Below are 16,159 nucleotides of genomic sequence, written 5' to 3' on the forward strand. Positions count from 1 at the left end.
TAGAGAGCTTGTTTCCGATAGACCCTCGGCTCAAGGAAAAGCAAATCAAAGCAGTCCAGAAAAAAGAAATAATGGAAGTGAAGAAGGCATGGCAAAATACAATATAAAGCATGACAAAGCAATCTGAAAACAAGAACAATAACTACCACAAAATAATATGATTGAAGTTCATGACATGTATTACAAATATTTCAAACATACCGACGCCATTCGCGAAAAGCAGCACCTTCCTCACGCATCTCAGTAGGATCAGGAAGCAACGGTCCATCATTACCGGACGAGAATATCCCATCCGTATCAGCTCGTAGATCGTACGGCTTGGATTGATCCTCCGATGTCTCAAAAGGTGAACCACCATGATACTGCCTATTATTAGGAGATGATGAAGCAAATCCACTATTATTATTCTCCAGCTCCTGCATGTTATCATTGTAGGAGAAATCGTCTATATCAGACGGCATTGGTGGAGGAGGAACACCGCCGTCATTAACGTCGAATTCGTAACGCTGCTGGGAATGGTGGTCGTAGTTGTTGTGATCATCATCCTCGAAGGGACTTGTTGTTGACGGGATCTCTTCGCTGACGTCGAAATTCTCCATTTGTTGTTGCAAGGTGTTTGATGAGAGGTTCCCTGTGAATTAATGTGTTTTGTTCTATTTGTGTATATGGAAATGGAAATGGAAATAATGCATGTTGGTTGAGATGAAATGGGATGGGATGAAACGAAGAGAGCGGTGCAACTGTGGAAAAAGTCTAAATGGAGCATCTGTCCACTTGTAAATTTCTGTTTTATTTTTTAAGGAAAAAATGTACAATTATGCATACTCCTTCATACAGTATTTAATACTCTATTCCAAAACAGACCGATACATTTCTATAACTAGTTTAGTAAATAACAATTTAATTCTAAACTTTTCATTTTATCTTTAATGAAATGATTTTAGTCATATTAAAGTCTATAACTCGCTTTAGGCCATAAGTTTGAAGGAAAAATTAACCTCTCGAGTTCTTTTTTCTAATTTGCGAGGCCTCACTTTTCTCTCTTTTTCGGTCCATGAAAATGTTAAACCAAGTTAAAGTTTGCTCGGGGAACTTTGGTTTTTTAAAAACTATTGGGACTCACTTATAACTCAGCAAATAAATTCAAAAAAGAACTTGCAACCTTGGTAGAACAACCCTATTGTTGTTGATGCTTCTTCTTTTAGAATTCTTGTTGAGATTATATGTGTGTACTCAACGTTGTTGGGAGCTAAACTTGAAGATACGTTTCGATTGCTGAAAAATGTGAAGGAGCTGAAAGCCATGGGTGACCATTACAGAGTGTTGTAGCTCTAGTTCAAAAGTTCGGCAAACAAGCTCCATTTCAGGTGGGTGATATATTAAAAGAATTGAAATGTCTAGGGGAGTTCATATTTGAAATTTGAAGCAATTTGGTTGAGGTTAAACGTGGTTTTGGATTGGTTTACAACAGCTCGTCAGATTGAAGAAGACGACCATTCAAAGTACGGATTGGAGATCGATTTACACAGTAGAAGATTCTTAAAAAAAAAAAAAAAAAAATCGTAACTCATCATTGGAGAAAAGTCTATTAAATGGTATGTTGCCTGTAACAGGTAATGTATAACAAATTTGACAAGTTAACCTACAAAAGGTGATTACGTAGTTGTTCACAACAAATTTAGTAGTATAAAGAAAGGTTCTTGAAGCTAAGATGCTCGGGGAAAACAAAAGAAACAGGTAATCATACTTGAGAAATCAGAACCTCATATACCCTAACCACTGTGTTTACATCTGGGAAGCTGTCAAAGAACAAAACAGAGTTCAGTCTAATTTATCAACTAATATCCTTAGCTGAGTCGATTATGATGGGGCTTCTACATGTGATTCGTTCAGACACTAATCTTTTCTGTGCTTCTCACAATAAACAGGAGATTCAAGTTTGCCCAAATGGGACTCTGCAGCTTGTAGACATGAACGAGTCTCCTCAAAATCCTCCATTCAAGCAACTAGTATATAAGTAATAGAATTTGTGCAAGGAATATTAGGTAATCACTGATCATTTGATTATATGAACCAACACCATCCATAAACCAAATTCCCCAAGATCACTACTATTACTGCACAAGCTTTTCAACATCTCCAAGTTGCACTTGACTTCACCTCCTTGAAAGTCATCTCCCCATTCCAACCGAGAAGAAACCTACATTGCCACAAGCGAATAGTATTGCTAGTCCAACCCCAACTGATCCTCTTTTCACTATAATGAGAGAGGCCCCCAAGCCAAACAAACATGTAGTCATACCGTCATACTCCAGAGAGGAAAACAGCAAACAGAATAAGATTTACCCGAAGAAAAAAGATGAGGGAAGGCTTGTGAAAATAATGGCTCAGTTGAAAAAAGATTTCAGCTCAGTACATATCAGTGAAATTCAACAAATGGTGGGAAAATAAAATTTTGACATAACATTCTTCAAAAGCACCCTATGTATGCTTCCTTTCCATCAAAAACTAATCCATCTTTTACAGCTTGAGCCATGTATAGAAATATACAAAAGCAGATGCAAAATTCAAATTTGACATCAATAACTTAAACTGCTACGAAACAAGGTGAATGATGTCAAAACCCAAGGGATCAACCAAATGTATCCGTTGATGGAGAAGTTGATAATGAAGCCAAGATATTTGTCCTTGTTCTTCACAGGTATCATTTTTGCTGGTGCTTCTTAATGATATTTTCCTACCCTTGTCAGCATTTGTAATCTACTGCTGCTATTGGTTCATGTAGACAAATAATACATGGTTCATGGATCTATAAGCCAAGGAAATGCCTCAATTTTGAAAAGTTCATCTGCACAAGAATAGCACTTTACTTTATAACACCCAACGGAATATAGCTGAATAATAAACACAAAAAAGACAATTCTTATAGAGCTACATAAGAATGGCAGATTTACAACTGAAACTATTAGAAATTTCTTATCCTCACTCCTGAGTGTCATCCTTTCCCATCTTTCACAAACTCTTAGAAATTTCTCAAGGAAGAAGAATTCTAACTGAAAATAGCTGCAATGCAGCCCCTTCTAACAACAGTGTTAAACATGCATTCAAAGTTCGATGCAATTGATACTCCAATCTACAAAAAGCCAGAAATACAGAAATCATATCTTCCTCCCTAGTACTACACAGCATTAGTATCACAATCTTGGAGGCATAGGATTCGCACTATCGGCAATAGTGTTGTTACTGGGAAGGCAAAGACAGAGTTTATGTATCCTCACCACGAAATATTTTAGCTATAAAAAAATTAAAATGTCAAATGCAGACGGTGCACTACTGAACATGAATGTGTTTTGCTCAACTGTGATTAACTGTTTCACCGGAACACAAAAAATTGTAAGCATTTCAAGAGATCTCTGCAGGCCCAAAACCCTGTATTTTAGTTTTCAATGAATAACTCATCTTTTTGGCATTACTCAAAACAACTAATTTAGTATACTGGTTTCTGTAGTCTGCATTCAGTAATGCTAAGTTGCTAACTTCTAGTGCAAAATGAATCTGAAAGAACAATTACAATGTCAATTCGTTAGCTCATTTAGTGGTCATTTGCTGATATGGTTCAGGTACAGACAGCACGATTGTCTGTTAACAAGCATAATGAAACATTCTTAGGAAAATTATTCATTAACCATGAAAGTTCTCCCTTACACATAGCAAAAAGTTTCAAATAAGTTTTATTGTTGAAGATTGACAAAAGGTACTTTATTCTTCTATATAAAACTATTTCAGTAATGAAAATTTTTTAAGCAGAAAGGAAATTTTATATTAGACTTGTCACTTGGGAATGCGATACCATCAATAATTCGACTGTCATACTTTCATGTAGATAATTAGCAAAAGACTTAAGCACCCAAGGGTGTGGCCTAGTGGTCAATGAAGTGGGTTGAGAACCATGATGGCTCAGATTCAAATCCCAACAGAGACAAAAACACTAGGTGACTTCTTCCCATCTCACCGAGCCTTGGTGGATAGAGTTACCTGGTACTTGCTGCTGGTGGGAGGTGACAAGTATCCCGTGGAATTAGTCGATGTGCCAGCAAGCTGGCTCGGAAACCACAGTTATCAAAAAAAAAAAAAAAAAATTTGGAAAAGACTTAAACCAGAAACACAATCCGAGACACGGAATGGACAGTGATCAAAAGAAAGTGTCACTACTACTAGGAGGATTACAAAGAGGACGTTATACAACAATAGAGTTTACTAATCCCACAAGCGATGCCCATCAAAATAATAGCCATAAAGCCTGCAAATAGAATCAGCAGCATTGCAAGCCTCTTCAAACTGTTAATATTTCCAGCAAAATGATGGCAAAGAGCTTAAAATTTTCGGAGGGGTATGTTTGATGAAGTTCATATTAGTTTCCTATCATCCAGTATGTTAAATTGTCACTTCAGCTTTTTTCCAACAAAAGAGGAAAAGGAAGTAACGTATTGATATGATTGGCTGGCTCATGACCAGAGAGTAGTTAAAGTTATCGAAGGCTGGCGGAGGCATCATTGATTCACATGAATACCAGTTTTCAGAACATTATAGAAAGGCAGGTGCTCATACTACTAACAATTCACAAATTAATTAGATGATCCAAATTTTTTAAAGCGATACCTGCATCGTTCAAGAAGAATTAAATCATCCAAAGCTGAATAGAAAAAAGGATAAATAAATATGCTCAAAATGTATATCCATATCTGTACACGCAAGCAACAACAACAACTTTGTGGGTAGAGAACAAGCAAACAACAACATAAATAATGCTGTAAGAGTTCCATAAATATTTCAATTTCTTAATTCAGTGCTTAGTATTCAGTAAGTATTAGGAACAGCGTCCATGAAATGAAAGGTTACCTGCAAGGGCTTAATCAGTTAATATTTTGCACGTAGACCTTATTTCATCATTGTAATCTATCAGGAGGGATTTGGTGATTTGTGGGTAGAGAGCCACATTCATTTTGTGCCACTGATATTACTACTAACAATTCACAAATTAATTAGATGATCCAAACAAGCGATAACATCAGACGAAAATTGGTTTAATTTCACCATAAGTTTTGCGAAATAAATAATGCTGTAAGAGTTCCATAAATATTTCAATTTCTTAATTCAGTGCTTAGTATTCAGTAAGTATTAGGAACAGCGTCCATGAAATGAAAGGTTACCTGCAAGGGCTTAATCAGTTAATATTTTGCATCAATGCTATGACCACCTACCTCCAACATTTCATCATTGTAATCAGATAGTGTAAAAAGATTAACAGGAGGGATTTGGTGATGAAACTCAAAAGAAAAAATGCATAGCAATCTGCTCACTGGTAGGCTTAACACATCAGTACAATCAAGCATAAAATTGTCTTCATAGTTGGTGCTTGAATTTTTGCCACATTCATTTTGTGCCACTGATATTACTAAATACAAGCATAAGATTTAGAGACTTTTGTTTTGACTCAAGCCCAGGTCAAATTGTTTATTTTATTTCGTTGAAACATTATCCAGAAATACACCTGATAGAACCTAGAAAGAAACTACTCCAAAATTCAAGATACAATTTTGCCAAGGCAAGTTACAAATACAAAAAGAAGCACAAAGAAACAACCTTTATCATGAAGATTTGATGGAATCCACAAAGCCACTACTAAGAAGCCTCTCCACATACTTTCCCAATATATCCACCTCAAGATTAACCTTCTGTCCCACTTTCTTCATTGGAATCACCACATTCTGCTGGGTGTAAGCCACCAACATGAAATTAAAACATTCTTCTTCATCAGACACATCAACTACAGTCAAACTAGTCCCATCCACAGCAATAAACCCTTTAGGCACAATATACCTCAAAAGCTCTTTCCCAGTCTTAACCTTCACCCATAAAGAATCCCCTTCAGGTTTAAGCTCAACAATCTCACCAGTACCATCAACATGTCCTTGCACAAAATGACCACCCATTCTAGTACTAGGCCTTAAAGCCCTTTCCAAATTAACCAAAGACCCTTTTTCCAATTCGATTAAAGAAGTCTTTCTAAGTGTTTCAGGAGCCAATCCAACACTAAATTCCAACTTCTGGGTATCGAAATCAGCAACAGTCAAACAAGTACCATTGACAGAAATGCTGTCGCCTAGGTTGATGTCATCAAGAATGAGTTTAGCTTGGATTATCATGGTGAAACTGTCGGGTTGGGTGTAACCGAGTTGTTTGATTTGACCCATTTCTTCAACTATGCCGGTAAACAGGGAAGTGATTGGAGTTGAAGAAATACGGCATTGTTGGGTTTTTAGGGACCTGATAAAGAGATGAGAAATGGGAGGAGTGGATTTGAGAAAGAGGGTTTGTGGGGATAGTACTGTTTTGAGGTGTTGGGGATTACATAGTAGATTGAAGAAGGTAGGGTTTTTGGGGGAGATTGTTGATGGGTTTAAGGTCTTGGAAGGAGAAGCTAATGAGAATGAAATTGTCGCCATTTGCTGTATCTTGGTTGTGCTTCAAGTCTTTTGATTAGAAGCATCATCTTGGACTTAAGACATTTGCACTTACGTCGTCTCCCTTTTTCTCTCAATTCTTTTTCTTACTGCTTCCATTTATATAAACCCATTTGATTGGGTACGAAATTTAAGAAAATAGAATTTTTTTTTAAATTTATGATTTAAAATGAATCACACATATTTTATGTGATTATAAATCATTGTATAAAGAAAGGTATATTGCTTTTAAATATAAAAAGAGATCATTCTTTTTAACATGGAACTAATAAGAAAATGGGTTTACATAAATTGAGATAGAGGGAGTATCTTTTAATTATGTCAAGATACAGCGGGTATATACTATGTGTATAAAAAAAAAAAAAAAAGAATTGTAGGAAAAAATTGGCAATCCCAGTCACGGTAACAAATTTAAATCAAATAATAGGTTCTACGGTGCTATTGAGTATATGATTTGTGTGAGTCCGGAGCCAAAATTGCTTGTTTTTTGAGCTAATAGCTCAAAATAGAATATCTTTTTTTTTTTTATACCAAAATGGGTATTTCGTTGGTTATCCAACGAAATACATGATCTTGTTCGTAGGAAAAGTTACATTTCGCTAATTTTTGTAGAAATAAATGTAACAGATAATATTTTTTTTTTTTGTATTTCGTTGGACTACCAACGAAATAGGATAAATTTTTTTATTTATTTTTTTGTATTTCATTGGTAAAAAAACGAATTTAATTTTTTTTTTTTTTTGATTTCGTTCATACAAAAACGAAATATGAAAATATAATTTTTTTTTTATTTTTTTTTGTCTTTCGTTGGACTACCAACGAAATAGGATAAATTTTTTTATTTTTTTTTTGTATTTCGTTGGTAAAAAAACGAATTTAATTTTTTTTGTTGATTTCGTTCGTACAAAAACGAAATATGAAAATATAATTTTTTTGTATTTCGTTGGTAGTCCAACGAAAAAGGATAAAAAATTTTTTTTTTTTTTTTGTATTTCGTTTATAAAAAAACGAAATAAATATTTTTTTATTTCATTTTTGGAAAATATAATTTTTTTTTATTTTTTTTTGTATTTTGTTGGTATATGAACGAAATAGGATAAAACCTTTTTTTTTTTTTTGTATTTCGTTTATATAAAAACGAAATAGGAAAATATATATATATATATATATATATATATATATATATATATATATATATATATATATATATATATCTTTTTTTTATATATATATATTTCGTTCATATACCAATGAAATAGGATAAATTTTTTTATAGATATTTCATTTATATAAAAACGAAATAGGAAAATAATTTTTTAGTCAACTTTATATGTCGAGAAAATTAGTCAGCTTTATTTTCAAAAATTGAAACCGCAGAAGTGAAATTGACATTCACAGCTACATTACCCCGAGATTTTTACATTGAAATCTATTGCATATCATCATCTTATAAGTAAATAAAACTGAAAATTTCAGGCCAATTTGGGGGAAAATTGAAATTGAATGGGATAAAAGGTGTTTTTTTAAAAATCGGCTCGGCCAAAACCGCCTTGCGAGAGCTTGTCCGCATAGATCTCGAAAAATACGCAAGTTAAAAAAAAAAAACGCGTAAAACGGACCGAAGCGCAAAGTTATGACCATCTAAAGTTTGACCACTTTACAACTAGTTTTTCACCTTATATTTTTTAGAATTAGATTTATATTCAAAATAAAGTTATGTCTTGATTAAAAAATAACACGCTTAAATCAAAATCTTAAAAAATAAAACACCCTAAAGTTTCCAAACAAAACTTACTTCGGGTGCCTTTTCAACCCCTAAAACGACGATCCGAACGTTTACGTATCCTTGAAGTATTGAGCCTGCATTATAGGACGCAGAAAAAAATATCAGGTTCTATATAAAATATTGATGTTTCGGAGTCTTGACACACGACTAATCGTTGGTCAAAGTATGGAAAAAACACTAAGTGTTGGTTGCAAAGAAAAGATTTATTGATTTATTAATTATTGCATGTGTTAAAATATTTATTTCAAAATTTATGCTTTAAAACGCTGGGGAGAAAAATATTTTGTAAGACGTTGGGGAGAAAAATATTTTATCCTATTTCGTTCATATACCAATGAAATAAAAAAAAAAAATTATTTCATTTTTTTATAAACGAAATACAAAAAAAAAATATTATCTCATTTCGTTGAACTACCAACGAAATACAAAAAAAAATATATATATTTTTTATCCTATTTCGTTGGACTACCAACGAAATACAAAAAAAAAAAAAAAAAAAAAAAATTATCCTATTTCGTTGGTAGTCCAACGAAATACCAAAAAAAAAAATTATATTTTCATATTTCGTTTTTGTATGAACGAAATAAAAAAAAAAAAATTAAATTCGTTTTTTTACCAACGAAATACAAAAAAAAAAAAAAAAAAAAAAAAAAATTATCCTATTTCATTGGTAGTCCAACGAAATACAAAAAAAAAATTATATTTTCATATTTCGTTTTTTGTATGAACGAAATCAAAAAAAAAATTAAATTTGTTTTCTTACCAAAGAAATAAAAAAAAAAAAAAAAAAAAAAATTATCCTATTTCGTTGGTAGTCCAACGAAATACAAAAAAAATATATATATTATTTGTTACATTTCGCTACAAGTGTAGCGAAATGTAACTTTCCCTACCGGACCGGAACAGTAATCATGGGTATTTCGTTGGATAACCAACGAAATACCCATTTTGGTATAAAAAAAAAAGATATTCTATTTTGAGCTATTAGCTCAAAAAATAAGCCATTTTGGCTCCGGACTCTGATTTGTGTTGTGCAAGTAATGAAAGACAATTCTGAATTTGCTTTGTCTATGAACAAAGAGTTATAAGTAATGTAACTATAAATCTCATGAAGAGTATGATCCTTGTTCTTAACGCATGTAAGTCGGACGGGAAACACCGGAAACGTTGTTGTAGTGGCGAACTAGTGAGTAATGCGCAAGAAATTGGGAGGAGAATAACAGCTGGAAATGATTGTTAATACCGCGTAAGCTGAGGAGCAAAGGAGGAATTCGCTCGAGGAGGGGCTCAGGTCCTGATTAGCAAGTGGTGAGATGATAGTTTACCAAGGCGATGAGCAGTAGCTGATCCGAGAGGATATCGCCCACACTGGAACTAAGACACAGCCCAGATTCTTAAGGGAAGCGAAAAATTCTTGAGAGTTTGTTGCACTTTGCTTCTCAAGATACAAAAGGATGGAATTCTTTCGATTTTTATTCTCTCACCAGGAGACGAGACTCGTTTAAAAGTTCATGAGCGGAGTTCAAATTTATAAAAATGAAATTTCAGTGTAATATCCTAAAATTCAAACTTATATATGAGAAAAATTCCATAATATTATTCTGAAGTTTGAATTTATACAAATAAACTCAAAGTCTAAGAAAAAATCCTTAAGTTTATCTGGACACATTTTGAACTCCAGGAATTCTATATCATGATCTAAACTTGGCCTCTGTGTTGCATTTTCATAAACTGATTGGGCAATTGGCGCGAATGCCCCTCTTTTGGGCTGGTCTTTAGATTTTGCCCTCAAAATGGTGGTCTTTAATTATTGCCCTTCCGAGCAAAACTAACATAGTAAAAAGATATTACTACCCCTAACCGTTACATATAAAACACAACAAAAATCGTTATTCTCAAATCCTTCTATCGTTAACTTGACCAACTTCGTTCCCAAAGTGTATTTCTCAATTATTCAAATCGTTGTTTCAAGCCGATTTCTCCCATTGATTTTCTTTGCTACAACATCGGTAAAAGGTACAAATCTTAATTCAACTCAATTTAACGATTTTATGGAGTTTAGATTGTTAATATTTGAAAAAGATCATCTTCTACGACTCGATTATTAAAAACGAGATGACATACGGCTCGTATTGAACATTACGCACTATAAAATTATTCAAACAAAATAGAATCGATTGGATTTAATGCTTTGCTACGATTTTAATTACTTTATACCTTAATTAAATTAGTATACAATGCTTATTTACTTGAAATTGTAATTATAGTAAATTCAATTTAAATCGGGCAATGCTTATCGATTTAAACTTGAATTAGGTAAAGCTGTGTGCAAATTTAGAACAAGTATCGGAGGAGGCAAAAGTTCAATTTGCAAAAGAGTCATAAAGTACCAAAAAGAACTTATGCCGTTAATTTACAAAGGCAATGTTTTGAACCAATTTCATAACAAGTATGTCGGAGAAGGCAAAAGTTACAGTATATAAAGTATAAATTATTCATTTTATGTAGAAGTATAAATTAGTCCGATTCTTTTGCATTATCATCAAGAAAACAAAAATTCATTATGCGAGGAGGCAAAAGTTCAATTTACAAAAGAGTAAGTATGCCGTTAATTGGCAATGTTTTGAACCAATTTCATAACAAGTATGGGAGAAGGCAAAAGTTGGTTTATGTAGAAGTATAAATTAGTCCAGTTGAGTCAATCCTCTAATTGGAATAACTGTTGCAGGCATTTGATTTTATTTGGATGAAGGTAGAGGAGGTTTTCATTTTTTTTAATTTTTTTTAACCAAAAACAATTACTGCATTATCATCAGCAAAACAAAAAGTGCTTATGTCGGAGGAGGCAAAAGTTCAATTTACGGGGAGTAGAGTATGCGTTAACTATGATTGTTTGAACAAACTTAATAACAAGTATGCGGAGAAGGCAAAAGTACAATTTACAAAGTAGTAGAGCATAAAATAAAATTCTACAAAGTTAAACAAACTTCTGAACAAGTATGCCGTAAAAGGCAATATATATATATCCACAAAACATAAAATCCTAACTTCATAAGTACCAAACTACCATCATCAGTTCTAATTTCACGTGTACCCATTCCAAATTGCCCCATCGTCAATTTGACCAGTGTCTTTGGAATAACCTCTGCCTTACAAATCGTAATTCTCTTCGTAGATCATCATTTTCTCTACTTAGAGCACCGTAAAGAGCCCTCAGAAAATCTATATCTCTTTTGATATCGGCAATTTCTTGAGTAATTTGCAAATTTGCAATATTAGGATGGATTTGGTTATATGAGGATGGGCATGTTCATGTGCTTGCCGTGGCCACCATTAACATGTACAATATGTTGATTTTGGTTCATTTTGTATGTGATTATACCGGTTTTCGAAGTAAAGTGTTTTTTTTTCCTCTTCAAAGTTGTGTTGGTTTATATATAGAAGTATAAATTAGTCCATTTTAAATTGGAATATTGTTGCATGGATTTGATTTAAATTGGATAAAGACAGAGGAGGTTTTTCGACTTTCATGAAAATAATTGCAATTTCATTGGAATAATTTGCGAAGAAAACGATTATCATTTTTGTTTTTTTGAAGAATAGTTACTCCATTTTTCGAAGAATGCGGAGAGAACACCGTTTACAAATGGTAGAGTATGCCGTTTCGAGGCATACTTCATGACATTACATACAAAGTTTGTTGGGAAGGGCGAACTTAAATTTTCAAAACTAACAACTTAAATACATTTCATTTTGATTTTTCTCAAGTGAATATCTCTTTATGCGGGAAGTTTAACAAAAAAAATGACACCAAGATGCATCTACGTAGCCTTCAACGGCAAATGGGCGCCGCCTACAATTATGTTAATCATGAAACCAAGCTAATACTTGTCAATGATGGTGTAAATTTTCAACAATTCACTCAACGGATATTTGCGGGGCATACCTGACATACTCGGCAAAAGAGGCCAACATATGGTTTGACACCGGTGAGAAAACATCCAAAGGGATGCGTGTAAAAAACGACATTGATCTTCACACTTGTTTGTGCACGCTCAACAACAATGACAACTTCGTGAATTCCGTTTCATATTAGGTTCGATTCGGCCCGATCACCGGAGGACAACCCATTACAAGAACATCATAATGAATCTATCTAATAACGGAAGGACAAACCATAGAGGAAATTGACGGACAACTCGCATTGCTTATGAAGAAGACATGTACGAAGTTGGATTGGATGACGAACAACACGGCCCTATTGGACATAACCTTGGGATTACACTTGAGCGAGAGCGAGATAGTAACTCTTAACCGACACCTCGACTACAATGGCAACCGCCAAACATTGAGCAAGTTGTAAACAATGACCTTTCTCAAGATCCAACTTCAATGAATGTTGTATCACTTACTCCGAGCATGATAGTTGAAGAGACACAAATTACAGCCGTCAACAAAACAAAGACACAAAAAAGGAAGAGGATACAAAATGATACACAAATTTTGACACCTAGTGCATCGATTGATCAAATAGAAGTTGGCATTTTATTCAAAGACAAAGATACAGTGAAAAAGTGCATGAATAACATTGCAATTACTCGTCATCAACAGTACAAGGTAGAAAAGTCATGCACGCAACGGTATTACATCAGATGTGTTGATCCAACCTGCATTTGGCGTTTCCACAGTTCAAGGTTCAGAGGATCAGAACTTTTCAAAGTAGTTAACTTCGAAAAGAGACATAGTTGTTCAATAAATTTCATCACCTCTGACATGAGGAATCGCAATCAAAAGTCATAGCGGAATACATTACGGACCTAGTACGCCATACACTACAAGAGATAACACCCAAATTTGTCATTGAAGAAATAAGAAGCAAATATGGCTTGCATTAGTTACCACAAAGCATGGCGTTCCCCAACACGCTTATAATGTCATAAGAGGAAGCCCGTAAAAATAACTACACACTTCTACCGCAATATCTTCACATGATGAAATTAAGAAATCACGAAGCGGTTGCTAACATCAAATGGACCCCGATAAGTTTAAATATGCTTTTTCGCGTATGGAGCATCAATTGAGGGTTGGAAACATTGCGGACGCAATGATGGTGGATGCAACCTTCTTGAAATCAAAATACCGCGCGTGTCTATGATAAACGATAGCAAAGATGGAAACAACGGCATATTTCCTCTCGCATTTTGGTATTGCCGACTCGAGAATAATGAATCCTACGGTGGTTTAACCGGACACGTGAAAAAGGTGTTTGGCACGCGCAAAGACCTATCAATTCTTTCCGATCGCCACGCGTCATTAACCGCAATCAAAGAGCCGTATCGAGATACCCGAGCATGGAATATGCATCTACCACATGGAGAAGAACTTGCCGAAATATTTCCATCCGAAGAAATCCTATCACTTTGTTCTACAATGCGACAACTACCTACAACGAGGCGAGAGTTTCGTACCTATATGTCATAGATACAACAAATCGACCCAAAAGCTGCAGAATACATAGAAGAAGAACCACCGGAAAGATGGGCACGTTCATTTCACACCAACAGGCGTTACAACATGCTCATAACAAATAATGTAGAGACAATAAATTCTATATTGAGGAAAGCAAGGGAGTTGCCAATAATGGCATGTATTGATTACATCAAAGAACAAGATCCAAAAATTGGTTTTGAAGAGAAAATTGGACGCAACAAGACCGTCCACATGACCTAACGTGTTGGGCTAAAAGATTACGCTTGAAAAGATAAGTAGAGGCTTCACAATGAAAGTAAGTACATTTTACCAACACACACAATATTAGATTGGTGAGCAATGAATAGTTTAATTTTAACCAAACACAAAAGTTATCTTGGATAAAAGGAAAAAAACTATCACCCTATTTTTATACTTAGTTACGCCGGAAGAGCGAGAAACTTATATTAACTAGCATGGAATTATGTAGGGTGGGGCATAACTATTACCTATCGTTTTTATGCTCACGATGAAAGTAAGTAGATTTTACAACACACACTTCAATCTTAGTTTTGTGCAATGGATAGTTTAAAATTAACCAAACACAAAAGTTATGCTGGACAAAGCAACAACTATGACCCTATTTTATACTTAGATTCTGTGGAAGGGCGAATATTATTTTCAATGTACGTCAGTGAAGTATCTGGAAAGGGCATAACTCTCATATAATCTGAAAATTGCCACAAAAAATATCACTCATTTATATTGTCAATTTCCACTGTAGAAAACATAACTCGTCAAATTTGTTGTGAAAGATGAAGGATATCAATACAATGTAGACACGAAGAATATGACTTGTGAGTGCTTGAGTTCCAAACCGACGAGTTACTATGCACACGCTGCGGCGAGTTATAGACAAAAAAGTTTGCCAAAATCTACATCTTTCGTACGGATGGTTCAAGAAAACAAGCACACTTGACAAGAGACATACAAAGGTGAAATACTATCGGTTGGAAATGAAGACTCATGGATTATTCCACAAAACATTTTGGATATTAAAATAACGCCTTCGATGTTAAAATAAGACCTGGAAGAAAACAAACAAAAAGATATCGTCCCGAAAGAGAATCGACAAAGTACACGTACATATGTGGTAGATGCAAGTTCTTTGGACACACTAGGGCAACACCGTAACCACAATCCGGCTCTCAATCCATATTCGAAGATACGGGAAGAGGAAATTGTCATCCTAACATCACACTCTTATACATGGTTTATATGAATTTATCTTATGATTCTTGACGCATAATGCACACTCGCCTGAAAAGAAATGGCAAAACTTTGGTATTACTAAGGCGAGACTTCAAGCATCTTATCACTCATTTATTCTTATTTTGTCCATTATTTCTTTTATTATTTTCTTTTATTAAGTTGTTATCTTCTTTTGTCTTTGTTCTTGATAATGGCAAGTTATAAAAGCAAGAGATAAATTTCTGCACATGAAATCAAAGCATAAGTCTCTAATAAAACATTGGGAAAAATAACAAAAATCATCTCTCTTAATTATCTCAAGTTTTACATTTTATGCCTCACCGTGGCGATAACTTGATTTGTCTTAAATAAATTGGTTTCAACTTTTACTTATATGCTTTGTTGTTTATAAAAAATTTGAAACTATGCCGACAGATTGGAAAAAACATTCAACCAACATGTTTTTCAGTTTTACATTTATATTACATTCATTCATTTAAAATTTCATTCATAAACGGATAGTTGAGATTAAAAATGAACAATATTTTAAAATGCTTAAATTTGAAATTCATTCAAACAAATACAATTAAATTGTAAGAATATCTCATTACGTTATAACTACAATTTCATGCCGACTTCTCAACAATAGTCCAAAAGCCGGTAAAGTTGTGACTCAACATAAAAAATTCATTCATACTAAAATAACGGCATTACGTCTTTCAAATAATCCCAATAAAATGCGTTTGGGTACATGAAAAAAGTTAAAGAAAGTTTTGTCTTTGTTGCTGGTTCTTGTCAACTTTTCTGAACTTAAATTATGCCGGAAAAGGTGGAACATTACAAAATGACCAAACTATCTTGCGGAAGGATCCTAATACATAAACAAACATAAGTTGTGATGGACTAGAACATAACTTGGATTTTCAACAAAATAACGGTTTTACGACACAAGAAGTCATGAGATTAAAAATACACCATCAAATTAAATGCATTAAAGTTATTATAACACAAACACAAACTATTCAATCCTTATAACATTTACAAAAAGAGGTAAAATATTAACAGCATGAAGTTGTGATGGAAAAATAACTAAAACAAATATTTTTTTTCCTTTCTTTATAGTGTAAAA

The 16,159-nt window shown here is 33.8% G+C and overlaps 2 protein-coding genes across 5 annotated transcripts; both read right to left on the reverse strand.

The window, feature by feature from the left end:
* Positions 1-201: 201 nt before the first annotated feature.
* LOC132041807 (clathrin light chain 1-like) lies at positions 202-762 on the reverse strand (the record flags this gene model as incomplete). The annotated part of the gene is made up of 1 exon (XM_059432501.1): positions 202-762. A coding segment is annotated over exon 1 (398 nt), but the record flags the coding sequence as incomplete, so codon positions are not given.
* Positions 763-2,312: 1,550 nt separating this feature from the next.
* LOC132041806 (riboflavin synthase-like) lies at positions 2,313-6,580 on the reverse strand. 4 transcript variants are annotated; one of them, XM_059432496.1, is made up of 2 exons: positions 5,644-6,579; positions 2,313-2,848 (listed from the first exon to the last, which is right to left on the reverse strand). In XM_059432496.1, exon 1 carries the CDS (start codon positions 6,504-6,506, stop codon positions 5,649-5,651), a length of 858 nt encoding a protein of 285 aa, XP_059288479.1. In that variant the 5' UTR covers positions 6,507-6,579; the 3' UTR covers positions 2,313-2,848; positions 5,644-5,648. The 4 variants fall into 4 exon arrangements, with proteins under 4 accessions (XP_059288479.1, XP_059288480.1, XP_059288483.1 ...); XM_059432497.1 differs by having other exon boundaries at positions 2,783-3,133; positions 5,644-6,580; XM_059432500.1 differs by lacking the exon at positions 2,313-2,848 and adding an exon at positions 3,621-3,639 and having other exon boundaries at positions 5,644-6,580.
* Between the last annotated feature and the right edge of the window lie 9,579 nt (positions 6,581-16,159).

The sequence above is a fragment of the Lycium ferocissimum genome, unplaced genomic scaffold (assembly GCF_029784015.1).
Source record: "Lycium ferocissimum isolate CSIRO_LF1 unplaced genomic scaffold, AGI_CSIRO_Lferr_CH_V1 ctg1173___fragment_2___debris, whole genome shotgun sequence".
Taxonomy (NCBI): domain Eukaryota; kingdom Viridiplantae; phylum Streptophyta; class Magnoliopsida; order Solanales; family Solanaceae; genus Lycium; species Lycium ferocissimum.

Bases quoted from the DNA above. Each gene is read 5' to 3' on its own strand.
- LOC132041806 (XM_059432496.1), bottom strand. From the start codon at position 6,506: ATGGCGACAATTTCATTCTCATTAGCTTCTCCTTCCAAGACCTTAAAC.